The 15,651-nt window shown below is 50.7% G+C and overlaps 1 protein-coding gene across 2 annotated transcripts in view; it reads right to left on the bottom strand.

The window, feature by feature from the left end:
• Window positions 1-15,651, bottom strand: part of LOC144675995 (pituitary adenylate cyclase-activating polypeptide type I receptor-like) — a 189,902-nt gene that overhangs the window by 34,735 nt on the left and 139,516 nt on the right. For both annotated transcript variants that reach the window (XM_078536516.1, XM_078536524.1), the window contains exons 8-11: window positions 13,400-13,553; window positions 9,533-9,593; window positions 9,324-9,393; window positions 6,858-6,949 (exon numbers count right to left, since the gene is read on the bottom strand). In XM_078536516.1, coding sequence (XP_078392642.1) covers window positions 6,858-6,949; window positions 9,324-9,393; window positions 9,533-9,593; window positions 13,400-13,553 — 377 coding nt within the window. The remainder of the gene's footprint in view (window positions 1-6,857; window positions 6,950-9,323; window positions 9,394-9,532; window positions 9,594-13,399; window positions 13,554-15,651) is intronic.

Here is a 15,651-nt window from a genome sequence, read left to right as displayed (position 1 = left end):
TCCCTCCACCACCGACGCACAGTAGCAGCAGCAGTGTGTGTGTGTGCCATCTACAAGATGCACTGCAGAAACTCACCAAGGCTCCTTCGGCAGCACCTTCCAGACCCGCAACCTTTACCGCCGTTAAAAAAATAACTGCACGGTAGCGTAAAGGTAGCAAGCGGAAGGCTCCTAAATACATGAAGTTTGGGGCTCCCGGGATTTTCTCAGCTTAACTCTCACGATCTTGGTCCATTCAGAAAAGATCAGTTTCACGGATTACAAACTGAAGAGGAATGGGATAAACTGGTCGTGGAGAGAGAGGAGGACACATCGGGAGGAATCGTCCCAGATTTGCGCTAAGCGTGGGAGCGGGGATGAGAAACAATGTTTTACCCGCTGGCTGCGATAGTGGGGTCTTGCGCTGTATCTTCCCATTCCCGGCGCATCCTGCCTGTTCAATAATGCATTCACGGGAAACATGCCGGATCGCCAGTGGGTGGGCTCGGATTTGCCCGCCACACTGTGACATCAGCACGTCCTTGCTCTGAGCGCCATACTTACAGTGCACCAGAGCACATCCCGCTTCATGTCCTCAGGCCAGGGCTGCTCCAGGCGACGAATGGCCCCCAAATTCAGTGACGCCCCCTCTCGGTGCCTGCTGGAGGCAGTGGAAGGCCACTGCGATGTCCTCTATCCCCACTCTGGCTGCAAGAAGACCACCAGAGTCGCCACTCCGGCCTGGGAGGCGGGAGCAGGGGTGGTCAGTGCCACCGGAGCACAGAGGAGGTCAGCCATCCAGTGCAGGAAGAGGATGAACGATCTCATCCGTTCCACCAGGGTAAGTCAACCACCTCATCACTCTCAACTCACACACTCCCAAACCCATCACACATCCACAGGGATCTCACACCTCAAGGGACATCACCACTAACTCTCACACACACCCTCACATCTCCGTCAGGCTCATATCCTCTGGAGCTCACATCCTCATCCCGTCCATGGCTCCGCTCACCACACAAACATTCCACACAGGGCCACGTGTCCTGCTCACACTCTCTCCATCTGTTTTCATGCAGGAGAAGCTGGCTCACATCAGCAGGAACAGGTCCCAAACCGGGGGTGGAGTGGCCCACATTAGGCCCCTCACTCACTGTGAGGAGTGAGCCATCACGCTGACTGGTGAGGACGTGGACCCTGCCTGTGGTGACAGTGAGGTTGGCAGCAAATACCGACGTGAGGATCCTGCACCAAAACATCCCTCTTAACACAGCTGTGAGGTGCTCTCTCTCCTGCTTTTGACTCTGCTGCCAGGCACTAATTGTCTCTACTTCAGTTCACAGGGAGCTCTGCCAAGCGACCGACACCCTCAGCCAGTCAGTCCCTCAGCTCCATCCACATCCTCATCTCCAGCCAAGAGGACACCTCCTCAATTGAAGAGCTGGAAATAAGCAGCCTGGAAGACCCGTCACAGTGCTTACCCACACCCTCCACCAGCGCAGAGACACACACCTCGGTGGGACCTAGATCTAGAGCAGGCTCAGGTTCACAATCTGGTGGTCACCACATGGACACGTGTCCACAACAGGAGGAGGCAGATTCAGCCGAGCTCCCCGGCACTCGGAGGACTGCTGGGGATCAGGCATCTGTGAGGTCTGAGTGAGATGACGAGTCTCTGGATTTGGCCTTCCAACTCATCGTGGAGAGTCGGCAGAAGGCAGGGGAACATCACACAGAGCTGTTGGAAGCCCTCAACAGAGTGGTCCGCAAGTCGGAGGAGTGTGCCCACCTGCTCTCTGATGAAGTGGTGCCCAGATGTGCATGTATGGAGGTCTCCATGGGGAGGATGGCGAATGCTATGGAGACCCTGGTCCAGCAGAATGTGCAGATGTGCCCAGAACTGCACTCCATGGTGGTCGGCATGGGTGAGTTCCTGCAGTGGCAACATGAGAGGGGAATAGACAACCTCAACATCCGTCTAGCTGCTCCTTCCCCTCAAGGAGTCAGGCCGGGGCCCTCGGGTACCCGAAGGGAGGAGGAGCGGCAGCTGGTGTAGTGGCAGTGTCACTGGACTAATGACCCAGGGTAATGCTCTGGCGACCCAGGATTAAATCCCACCATTTGAATTCAATAAAAATCTCAAATTAAACGTCTAGTGATGACACTGAAACCATTGCTGATTATTGTAAAATCTAATGTGATTCACTAATGCCCTTTAGCGATGGAAATCTGCCATCATTACTTGGCCTATTTGTAACTCCAGGCCCACAGCAATGTGATTAGCTCTTACCTGCCCTCTGAAATAGCCTAGCAAGATACTCAGTTGTACCAAACTGCAACAAAGTCTATAAGGAAGGGAACTGGATGGACCACCCGGCATTGACCCAAGCACTGGAGACAACAGCAATCTCAGCCCTGTCGACCCTGCAAAGTCCTCCCTACTAACATCTGGGGGCTAGTGCCAAAATTGGGAGAGCTGTCTGACAGACTGGTCAAGCAACAGCCTGACATAGTCATCCTCACGGAATCATATCTTACAGATACTGTCCCAGACAACACCATCACCATCCCTGGGTATGTCCTGTCCCACTGGCAGGACAGACCCAGCAGAGGTGGCGGCACAGTGGTATACAGTCTGGAGGGAGTTGCCCTGAGAGTCCTCAGCATTGACTCCAGACCCCATGGAGTCTCATGGCATCAGGTCAAACATGGGCAAGGAAACCTCCTGCTGATTACCACGTACCACCCTCCCTCAGCTATCAATCAGTGCTCCTCCATGTTGAACACCACTTGGAGGAAGCACTGAGGGTGGCAAGGGCGCAGAATGTACTCTGGATGGGGGACTTCAATGTCCATCACCAAGAGTGGCTCAGTAGCACCACTACTGACCGAGCTGGCCGAGTCCTAAATGGCGTAGCTGCTAGACTGGGTCTGCAGCAGATGATGAGGGAACCAACAAGAGGGAGAAACATACTTGACCTCATCCTCACCAACCTGCCTGCCGCAGGTGCATCTGTCCATGACAGTATCGGTAGGAGTGACCACCGCACAGTCATTGTGGAGTCGAAGTCCCACCTTCACATTGAAGATACCCTCCATCGTGTTGTGTGGCACTACCACCGTGCTAAATGGGATAGATTTCAAACAGATCTAGCAACTCAAGACTGGGCAGCCGTGAGGCACTGTGGGCCATCAGCAGCAGCAGAATTGTACTCGAACACAATCTGTAACCTCATGGCCCAGCACATCCCCCACTCTACTATTACCATCAAGCCAGGGGATCAACCCTGGTTCAATGAAGAGTGCAGGAGGGCATGCCAGGAGCAGCACCCTGCATACCTAAAAATGAGGTGTCAACCTGGTGAAGCTATAACACAGGACTACTTGCGTGCCAAACAGCATAAGCAGCAAGTAATAGACAGAGCTAAGTGATTCCAAAACCAACGGATCAGATCTAAGCTTTGCAGTCCTGCCACATCCAGTCGTGAATGGTGGTGGACAATTAAACAACTGACTGGAGGAGGAGGCTCCACAAATATCCCCATCCTCAATGATGGAGGAGCCCAGCACATCAGTGCAAAAGATAAGACTGAAGCATTTGCTACAATCTTCAGCCAGAAGTGCCGAGTGGATGATCCATCTCGACCTCCTCAGCATCACAGATGCCAGTCTTCAGCCAATTCAATTCACTCTACATTATATCAAGAAGCGGCTGAAGGCACTGGATACTGCAAAGGCTATGGGCCCTAACAATATTCCGGCAATAGTACTGAAGACTTGTGCTCCAGAACTTGCTGTGCCCCTAGCCAAGCTGTTCCAGTACAGCTACAACACTGGCATCTACCTGGCTATGTAGAAAATTGCCCAGGTATGTCCTGTACACAAAAAGCAGGACAAATCCAACCCAGCCAATTACCGCCCCATCAGTCTACTCTCCATCATCAGTAAAGTGATGATCAGTACTGTGGCTACAAGGGCAGGTCAGAGGCTAGGAATCCTGCAGTGAGTAACTCACCTCCTGACTCCCCCAATTCAATTAATTAAAAAGAACATGGAATATAAAGCCAGTCTCAGTGATGGTGACCATAAAATTTCATCCTTCTGCCAAGGTCTGTCTTCCTGGGGATTGGTGTGCGGAGATATGTAGGGCAAGAGACTCCTGTGCAATATTTTGATTCCTTCTTAGTGTGCACTCCATATCATGAGGGTAAAGATGCTCGGATACATAAACCTAGAGGCTTTCTTCCAGCACAGTCACTCAGAACCATTCCTCACAATGGTCCTGTCACCATTTCCTCTCCCGAGAGAGGAGGTGATGGTGTAGTGATTCAGAGACCCAGGGTAATGCTCTAGGGACCTGGGTTCGAATCCCCGCCATGACAGATGGTGGAATTTGAACTCAATAAAAAAACATCTTGAAGTAAAAGTTTAACGATGACCATGAAACCATTGCTGATTGTTGTAAAAACCCATCTGGTTCACTAATGCCCTTTACAAAAGGAAATCTGCCACCCTTACCTGGTCTGGCCTATGTGTGACTCCAGAGCCATAGAAAGGTTACAGCGCAGAAAGAGGCCATTCAGCCCATCACTGCGGTTGACTCTTAACTCGCTTCACTTCAAGGGATGGACAACAAGTGATGCTCACATTCCATGAAAGAATACATTTTAAAAAATCTCAACCCTATCCTCCAGGATTTGTGTTTATGTAGGCACCTTTAACTCAGTAAACTGTCGCAAGGTGCTTCACAGGAACATTATCAAACAAAATTTGACACCGAGCCACGTCGGGAGTCATCAAGGCACAGAGGGAGGCCATTCGGCCCATTAAGTCGATGCTGGCTCCCCGCAGAGCAAGCTAGTCACTCCCATTCCCCTGCTCCATCACTGTAGCCCTGCAAACATATTTCCCTGAGGTGCCCAAACAATTTCCTTTTGAAACCATTGATCATCTCTCTACTTCCCTCGCCCTTGTGGGCAGCGAGTTCTAGGTCATTACCATTCGCTGTGTAAGAAAGTTCTTCCTCGCATTCCGCCCCCCCTGCGCCTCTTGCCCATAACCTCCAATCTGTGTCCCCCTAGTCCTCGTACCATCAGCCAATGGGAACAGCTTTTCCTTGTCTACCATATCTAAACCTGTCATGAACTTGCACACCTCGATCAAATCTCCCCTTGGCTCCATGAAGAACAGGCCCAGCTTCTCCGAGCTAACCTAACCCCATCCCCGGAAGCAGTCTGGCAAATCTCCTCCCCACCCTTTTCAAGGACTCTCCGCATCCGTTGAGTGCGGCGACCGGAACTGGACGCAATCCTCTGGGAGGGGCCCGTGTTCAGCGTGGCCTCCCTGCTTTGGTATTTAGTGCTACACGAGGGACAGGTGACCAAAAGCCAGAGCTGAAAGGTCGGGAGAGGGGGACTGAGGCATCATTCACTCCTGGACACAGAGTGGGTGTCAACCCTCAGGTGGTGCCTTGACCAGGAGGTCAGGCCAGGTTAAGAGTGAAGGGCGGCCTGGTAGGGGTCTTTAAAGGGTTTGGATAGGGTAGCTGTAGAGAAGATATTCCCACTTGCGGCCAAAATGGTCATTATTAAATCCAACAGGGAATTCAGGTAATCTTACACCAACCAGCTCCGATTAGCTTGCCATCCACCAGTTTGGGGGTCACACAAGCCATGGAGTGACTTTTTTATTGTATTTATCCTTTCATGGGATGTGGGTGTCACTGGCAAGGCCAGCATTTGTTGCCCATCCCTAACTGCCCTTGAACTGAATGGCTTGCTCACCTACTGCACAGGGCATTTAAGCGTCAACCAGATTTCCTCCCCTCTACAGGGGCATTAGTGAACCAGATGGGGTTTTTGTTTTTAAACAATTAACGATGATAGCTTCATAGTCAACATTAATGAGACTAACTTTATAACTCCAGATTCTATTAACTGAATTCAGATTTCACCAGCTGCTGTGACAGGAACTTGAACCCATGTCCCCAGAGAATTCAACATGGGCGTTTGGATTACTTAGCCCAGTGATGTTACCACTACACCACCATCTTACCACAGTGGGCGCTAACACTTTCCTGTCTGGCTTCTCCTTTTGATGATTCAGCACTGAGATTATGAACCAGAGGGTGTTGGGATCTGGAACTCGCTGCCCCAGAGGCTGGTAGAGGCGGATAACCCTCATCGTTTCAAATAAAAACCCGGATGAGCACTCGAGGAGCTGTAATCCACAGGGGGGCTTCAGACCCAGAGCCCAGAGGTGGGTTGAGACCGGATTGCCCTTTCTGGACTGGTACAGGCGCAATGGGCCGAATGGCCTCTCTCGGTGCCACGAATTTTGCACCTGTCTCGATCTGCGCTGCGGGTTCGATAGAGACTTGGAAAAGATTTTAAAAAATAGAGGAAATGGCAGGGCTATGAGGAAAGAGCAGGGGAGTGGAACTAAAAGGGGCCTTCAAAGGGCTAGCCCGGGAACGATGGGCCGCATGCCCCCCGCCCCCCCCCGCTTCTGTGCTGTAAGATTCTACAATTCTCCTGATTCCCCATGGGCTGCGAAGCTGGCGCTGTGCCCGACGGGAGAGGGCAGACGCCATGCGCTCCAGGTCACGCCCAAAGCCCCAAGGGGGAGGCTTCGGCGAGCTCCAAGGAGACAGGAGTCAGGGCCCAAAGAGATGTGTCAGGCTGGACCATATCGCAAGTTAGCGGGGGAAACGTCCCCGGCCAACGACGCGCGACGTAACAAAGTCGCAGAGACGACCGGGGGGTAATCCAACCCCATCACAAAAACTACCCGCGTGACAAACATCAACCTGTTCCCAAGTGCACAACAGAAGCTATTTTACCCAACGCCGAGTTCCAAGCCAAATATCAAACACTTACAAGTAAATGCTGGACTCGTTGCCTCCGATGTCAGGCGACTGGAGCTTTTGCACCAGAATAAATATGATTCCAATGAACAGGATGAAGTTGACCTGGTGGGATAAGCAGAAGGGAGCACCAATCAGTCGGCAGGTTCTCCGCTCGGGTGCCGAGGGTTGTCCCCCCACCCCTGATCACCGGCCTCCCCATTCGTAACCAAACCACCCCCCGGGCGAACTTTAACCCGTTGCCCTGCTACCTGGGCTGACGTCCTGTGCGAACGGGGCCCCTACAGCACACGCAGGCTCAAGGGGGCCGAATGGGCCCACTCCTCTTCCTATCGGTGTTCGGAGGTGAGGATCGCTGCCAAGGCCGGCCAGCACTTGTGGCCCGTCCCTAATTTGTGCCTGGAGAAGGTGGTGGTCAGCCACCATCTCGAACACAGCTGGGTGGTTTCAGGGGGCAAATAGGGTGGGGGTGGGGGGGGTGAGGAGCAGGAGTGGGCCATTTGCGCCCCCAACAAGCCTTCTCCACCATTTGACGAGATCATGGCCGATCTTCTGCTGCAACACCATCTTCCTAGCTCTCGGTGTCCATCGGTATCTAGAAATACATCCACCTCCGCTTCGGACATGCTCAGTGACTGAACTTGCACGGCCCTCGGAGTGGGGGGAGGGGAGGGGTAGAGAATTCCCAAACTTCACCATCCCCTCCGAGGGAAGAAATTCCTCCTCATCTCAGTCCAAAGTGGCCGGCTCCTTCTATTCTGAGACTGTGCCCCCCTGGTTCTAGACCCCACCCCCCCACACCCCGACAGCGAGTCAGGGGGAACATCCCCTCCTGCATCGACCCTGTCCAGCCCTGTAAGACACTTTGGCCACAACTTTCCCCTGGCAGGATGGGTCAGCGGGAGCGGGCGAGGGGCACTCTGGAAACTGACCGCCAGCCTCGATGGGGCCGGGAAGGACGTTACCCGCCCAGCCGGCCAATTAAGGCCCCCACCCACCCAGTGCGAAACCCAAGCGGTAGCCCTCAGCGCTGCCTGTGCGGCCTGGGGGAGGGGGCTGGGAGAGGAGGGGGAGAGCGGATGAAAAAAAAAATATTAATAAAGGCAGTAAAAATTTAAAAAAAGACATGTCCCCCCTCATAGGTCATATCAGCTGCGACATGTTTTAAATTCCAAAATAAAGCTTTTATTTAATGTTTATTTGCTGTCGGAAACCTCATCCCGCTCGTGGAGGAAGTTCCCTAAAAAAAAAAACAGCCCCCAAACAGTGTCCTGCAGTCACCCTGCTGACAAGGGCTGATTCTTACTGCTCCGGACCACCCTGTGCGTCTGTCAAAACCCCTCCAGAGCACAAGATTTCCTCAAAGAGAGAGACCTGCCCCTTCAATGCCCCTCCTGCCCGGTCCGATAATTGGAGGCGTTTGATGGTTGCGCTTAAACAGATTGAATCAGGGGCTGAAGGAGGAGTCCACTCGGCCCCTCGAGCCTGCCCCGCCATTCAGTGAGGTCACAGCCGATCTGATTGCCGCCACAGCTCTACCTGCCCGCCTCCCTCCCCCCCAAACCACCCCCCCCACCCCCCACCCCACCACCACCGATAACCTTAGATTCTTGACTAACAAGGGAATCGACCTCCCTCCGCTTTAAAAATATTCAGTGACTCTCCCTCCATCGCTCCCTCAGGGACAGAGGTCCAAAGGTTCAGGACCCTCTGAGAGAAAAAACATTTCTTCTAATCCCCGTCTTTCGATGATGGGGGGGAAGGGATCTCTTATTTTTAAACTGTGCCTGCTCGCTTTGGGGGAACATGAACAGAATTGGCTGAGTGGATTCCTATCATAATAGGATCCAGCCCCTCCAGTAACTCTACCGTCCACCTCATTGTACGAACGCACGGAAGTCGGGACATTCAGCACAAGAACAGAAATACCTGGAGAAACTCAGCAGGTCTGGCAGCCTCGGCGGAGAAGAGCAGAGTTGACATTTCGAGTCCTCATTCAGAGGCCATTCAGCCCCTCGATCGTGGCTGATCTTCTTGAGTTTCGATTTCCACATTCCCATCTAACCCCCCCGATAGCCTTTGATTCCCTTGCCTAACAAGAATCGATCTACCTCTGCCTTAAAAATATTCACTGACCCCCACCTCCACCACCTTCTGAGGCAGAGAGTTCCAAAGTCGCTCAACCCTCAGAGAGAAAAACATTCTAAAAGGGCGACCCCTAATTTTAAAACAGTGACCCCCTAGTTCTGGTCTCACCCACACAAGAGGAAACATCCTTTCGATATCCACCTTGTCAAGGCCGTTCAGGATCTTGTATACTTCAATCAAATCACCCCTCACTCTTCTAAACTCCAGTAGAAACAAGACCAGTCTGTCCAACCTTTCCTCATAACACAACCCACCCATTCCAGGCATCAATCTAGTAAACCTCCCCTGAACCATCTCCAACTCCATTCACACCCTAACCCTGTATCTTTACCATGATTGATGCGATGACTGGGCCTTTAATGACCCACCACAGGGCTCGGTGCTCATTCGTTTCCCAGCAGCTAGAAAGAGAAGGAAAGACAACGTGTTACCCAGAGGAGGTGAATGAGGTTGGGGGAGGGTTGGGGGGGGGGTCTGCCAGGGGGTGCAAATTGGACTCTTCGTTCCCAACACTGACCAGGGAGAAACTGAAACACCTACCCAGAGTCATCAAAGTGAAGTCTCAGCACGGTCCAGATAGTCACGCAGATGGTGGGCGTGCCTGTAAAAAATAAACAAACAAACATGTTTTTTTTTTCTTAATCCAAAACACAAATTTTCTTTTTTGGCGGCGTTGAATTTTCAATTCTTCCCACTTTGGATCAGGAAACTGGGCTGAGGAGGGGGAGAGGGAGTGGATATCTGCTGCCACCTGGTGTTGGTCAACTGCACTGCACCTGAGTGCTTTTTATTTTTTTTTAAAAAAGGAAAGGCTTGTATTTATTTATTTATGTCGGACCTAACATGTCCTCAGCATGTCCCAAAACGCGTTACAGCCAGGGAAGTATTTTTGAGGTGATGTCACTGTCGTGACGCCGGAAATGCGGCAGCCGGTTTGTGCACAGCAAGCTCCCATAAGCAGCCAGAAAGACCAGGACGTCTGTTTATGGGGGATGTGGATTGGGGGGCTCAATATGGGCCAGGACCACCGGGGAGAGATGTTCACCGCCATGGGATCCTGCACATTTGCCGAGACGGCAGGCGGTGAGGGGGGGGTCTCGGTTTAATGTCTCGTCCGAGAGACGGCACCTCCGGCAGTGCCACACTCCCTCAGTACTGCACCTGGAGGGTCAGCCTAGATTTTTGGCACTCAGTCCCTGGAAACCAACTGCACCAACTGATGATCCGTTGAATGTGATTGGTGCGACACTCTGAAGTGTAAAATATTTGGTATCTTTCTATTTTTACGCAAAACGACATAGGGCGGGATTTTCACCTCAGCCTGCGGGCCCGTGCAATGACATGAAACTGTTGCTTCTTAATAAATTTATTACACTCCCTTAACAATCGCCTACAAGATCTCAGCCGCGCATTTTGGATGACCCGTGAGTCTCCAACAGGAAGGAGAACGGCACAGATTCACAGCAATGTTATGAAGACTCCAAGGGCTAAATTAGGAGGAGGGATTATACAATCTAGGTTTGTATTCCCTGGAATATAAGAAGTTAAGGAATGGTTTGGTTGAGGTTTTTAGGATTTTGACTGGAGTTTTCTGCTGGGGGGGGTTGTTGGGGATGCTAAATGGGATAGATTTTGAACAGATCTAGCAATTCAACCCGGTATCCATGAGGCGCTGTGGGCCATCAGCAGCAGCAGAATTGTACTCAAACACAATCTGTAACCTCATGGCCCAGAAAATCCCCCACTCTACCATTACCATCAAGCCAGGGGATCAACCCTGGATCAATGAAGAGTGCAGGAGGGCATGCCAGGAGCAACACCAGGCATACCTAAAAATGAGGTGTCAACCTGATGAAGCTATAACACAGGACTACTTGCGTGTCAAACAGCATAAGCAGCAAGTAATAGACAGAGCTAAGCAATTCCACAACCAACGGATCAGATCTAAGCTTTGCAGTCCTGCCACATCCAGTCGTGAATGGTGGTGGACAATTAAACAACTCACTGGAGGAGGAGGCTCCACAAATATCCCCATCCTCAAAGATGGAGGAGCCCAGCACATCAGTGCAAAAGATAAGGCTGAAGCATTTGCTACAACCTTCAGCCAGAAGTGCCGAGTGGATGATGCATCTCGGCCTCCTCCGGAGGTCCCCAGCGTCACAGATGCCAGTCTTCAGCCAATTCGATTCACTCCACGTGATATCAAGAAACAGCTGAAGGCATTGGATACTGCAAAGGCTGTGGGCCCTGACAATATCCTGACAAAAGTACTGAAGACTTGTTCTCCAGAACTTGCCGCGCCCCTAGCCAAGCTGTTCCAGTACAGCTACAACACTGGCATCTACCCGGCTATGTGGAAAATTGCCCAGGTATGTCCTGTACACATAAAGCAGGACAAATCCAACCAGGCCAATTACTGCCCCATCAGTCTACTCTCGATCATCATTGAAGTAATGGAAGGGGTCATCAACAGTGCTATCAAGCAGCACTTCCTTAGCATTAATCTGGTCACTGACACCCAGTTTGTGTTCCGCCAGGGTCACTCAGCTCCTGACCTCATCACAGCCTTGGTTCAAACATGGACAAAAGATCTGAACTCCCGAGGTGAGGTGAGAGTGACTGCCCTTGACATCAAGACAGCATTTGACAGAATGTGGCATCAAGGAGCCCTAGCAAAACTGGAGTCAATGGGAATCAGGGGAAAAACTCTCCACGGGTTGGAGTCAAACCTAGCACAAAGGAAGATGGTTGTGGTTGTTGGAGGTCAATCATCTCAGCTCCAGGACATCACTGCAGGAGTTCCTCAGGGTAGTGTCCTAGACCCAACCATCTTCAGTTGCTTCATCAATGACTTTCCCTCCATCATAAGGTCAGAAGTGGGGATGTTCGCTGATGATTGCACAATGTTCAGCAACTCCTCAAATACTGAAGCAGTCCATGTCCATATGCAGCAAGACCTGGACAATATCCAGGCTTGGGCTGACAAGTGGCAAGTAACATTCACACCAAACAAGTGCCAGGCAATGGCCATCTCCAACAAGAGAGAATCTAACCATCGCCCCTTGACATTCAATGGCATTATCATCACTGAATCCTCCACTATCAACATCCTGGGGGTTACCATTGACCAGAAACTAAACTGGACTGGCCATATAAATACTGTGGCTACAAGAGCAGGTCAGAGTCTAGGAATCCTGCGACAAGTAACTCGCCTCCTGACTCCCCAAATCCTGTCCACCATCTACAAGGCACAAGTCAGGAGTGAGATGTAATACTCCCCACTTGCCTGGGTGAGTGCAGCTCCCGCAACACTGAAGAAACTGGACACAATCCAGGACAAAGCAACCTACTATTTTGGCACCCTTTCCACCACCTTCAATATCCACTCTCCCCACCACTGACGCACAGTGTATACCCTCTACAAGATTAAACAGCACCTTCCAAACCCGCGACCACTACCATCTAGAAGGAGATGGGCAGCAGGTATGTGGGAACACCACCACCTGGAAGTTCCCCTCCAAGTCACTCACCATCCTCACTTGGAAATATATCGCCGTTCCTTCACTGTCACTGGGTCAAAATCCTGGAACTCCCTCTCTAACAGCACTGTGGGTGTACCTACACCACATGGGCTGCAGCGGTTCAAGAAGGCAGCTCACCACCACCTTCTCAAGGGAAACTAGGGATGGGCAATAAATGCTGGCCCAGCCAGCAAAGCCCACACCCCATGAATGAATGAATGAAAGTTCCACATTCTTCCCACACTCTGGGTAAAGAAATTACTTCTGCGTTCCATATTTGATTTATTAATGACTGTCTTGTAGTTCTGGTCCCAACTTGGGGTCTCCACGACCAAGTGGAAATATTCTCTCAATGTCTACTCTAACAAACTCTTTCAGAATCTGAAAGACCTCGATCAGGTCGCCCCTCAGCCTTCTCTTTTATCGAGAGAAGTGCTCAGTCGATGCGATCATTCCTGATAAATGAGATGTGATAATCTCGGGGTAGCTTTTTGTTTTTCTTATATTTGTGACATTCAAGAAATCGTAATGAAAAAACACAAAAAGGTTATTACTGAAAAGAGAGACGCGTTACTGAAATGTTCATTTCGCGCTAATTGGGACAAACACAAGAGTGCCAAATTTCAAATGCACACAACAATTTATACTACAGGAGAAAAGGGCGCTGATTGGTTGGCAAGTCGACTCTGATTGGCCGAGTTTTGCCAGGAAGAAAGCAACGGGGAGCAGGGAAAAGTATTATTGAAGTGCGTGAGGACATTGACAACTTTTCCACCTCTTCCTCTGCTGAACAGCACAATGAAAGCATTGATCACATTATTATAGTGAGACTTGTCATACTCAGCAGGTGAATCCACAGACACGACCATCAAAAGAAAAAACTCACCCCAACCAATCAGGATGTACCAGTAGAAGTATCTGCGCTCGGGGAAGAAGGTCTCAACCAGCAGGGTGAAGAGATAGAGCCCTTCAACGAACAGCCAGAAGTAGTTGGACATCACGCAATAATGGAAGAAAACCATCATCGCTTTGCACTGGACCTGAAAGCAATCGGAGACTCAACTAACACAGGGAGACACGATTTCATCTCAAGCACTCCCAACAAACACTCGTACCATAAAGGCTGGGACCTTCCCTTCTACTGACCTGTGTATGAGGCAACTTTCTGAGCTGGAGGGAACATGTGGTACAACACTTAACTATCAGTTCTTTTGACCAATCCCTCTCCCACCGCACCCCCCCACCCCGGGTCATTGAAGTGTCCACAAACCAAACCTCTACTTCTTGACGAACAGGAGCTCAGATACCATGCCCCGGCCACCCACCCCTGTGCTCGCTGGCTTCTGTTCCCGCATACCTCGGTTCTAAAATTCTCCTCCTCCTTGTCCTCCCCCTCCCTGTAAATTCCTGCAGCCTTCTAACCCTCTGAAACCTCTCTGCTCCTCTAATTCTTGCCTCTTGCCCGTCCCCAATTTCCATCAAATGGCTCCACCATTAAAAGAAAAAGGAAAGAAAGATTTGCACTTATATAGCGCCTTTCACGGCCACAGGATGTCTCAAAGCTTTGCAGCCAATGAGATACTTTTGACGTGTGGTCCCTGTTGTTCCAAAGGGAATACAGCAGCTAATTTTCACCCAGCAAACTCCCACAAACAGCGATGTGATAATGACCAGGTAATTCTGTTTTTTATTGATGTGGATTGAGGGATAAATATTGCCCCGAATACCCGGGGATAACTCTTTCTGCTCTTCTTCAGAATGGTGCCATGGGATATTTTACTTACAACTGAGGGGCCTTGTTTCAATGCTTCTTCTGAAAAACGGCACCTCTGGCAGTGCAGCGCTCCCTCGGTAATGCCCGGGAGTGTCAGCCTTGGATTTTTGTGTCCAAGTCCTGAAGTGGGACTTGAACCTACAACCTTCTGACCAAATACCCATCACCCCCTGCACCCCCCACTAACTCCATATCGCTGCTTTCTCATCGGACTCTGAGCTGCCTTTTCATTATTTTCAGTCCTGATACCTTTTCCTCCGCTCGTTAAATTCCCCCCACCCCACCCCCCACCCCTACTCTCACGGATGGGATACAGGTTCATAGAAACATAGAAACTAGGAGCAGGAGTAGGCCATTTGGCCCCTCGAGCCTGCTCCGCCATTCATCATGAACATGGCTGATCATCCAACTCAATAACCTGCTCCCGCTTTCTCCCCATATCCTTTGATCCCTTTCGCCCCAAGAGCTATATCTAACTCCTTCTTGAAAACATACAATGTTTTGGCCTCAACTACTTTCTGTGGTAACAAATTCCACAGGCTCACCACTCTCTGGGTGAAGAAATTTCTCCTCATCTCAGTCCTAAATGGTCTACCCCATATCCTCAGACTGTGACCCCTGGTTCTGGACTCCCCCACCAACAGGAACATCCTTCCTGCATCTACCCTGTCTAGTCCTGTTAGAATTTTATAGGTTTCTATGAGATCCTCCCTTATTCTTCTGAACGCCAGCGAATATAATCCTAACCGACTCAATCTCTCCTCATATGTCAGTCCCGCCATCCCAGGAATCAGTCTGGTAAACCTTCGCTGCACCCCCTCTATAGCAAGAACATCCTTCCTCAGATAAGGAGACCAAAACTGCACACAATATTCCAGGTGTGGTCTCACCAAGGCCCTGTATAATTGCAGCAAGACATCCCTGTTCCTGTACTCAAATCCTCTGGCTATGAAGGCCAACATACCATTTGCCTTCTTTACCGCCTGCTGCACCTGCATGCTCACCTTCAGCGACTGGTGTACAAGGACACCCAGGTCTCGTTGCACATTCCCCTCTCTCAATTTATAGCCATTCAGATAATAATCTGCCTTCCTGTTTTTGCTACCAAAGTGGATAGCCTCACATTTATCCACATTATACTGCATCTGCCATGCATTTGCCCACTCACTCAGCTTGTCCAAATCACACTGAAGCATCTCTGCATCCTCCTCACAGCTCACCCTCCCACCCAGCTTTGTGTCATCTGCAAATTTGGAGATATTACATTTAGTTCCCTCACCTAAATCATTAACATATATTGTGAATAACTGGGGTCCCAGCACCGATCCCTGCAGTACCCCACTAGTCACTGCCTGCCATTCAGA

The sequence above is a fragment of the Cetorhinus maximus genome, chromosome 3 (genome assembly GCF_964194155.1).
Source record: "Cetorhinus maximus chromosome 3, sCetMax3.hap1.1, whole genome shotgun sequence".
Lineage (NCBI taxonomy): Eukaryota > Metazoa > Chordata > Chondrichthyes > Lamniformes > Cetorhinidae > Cetorhinus > Cetorhinus maximus.
This window is presented reverse-complemented; position numbering and strand designations above follow the sequence as displayed.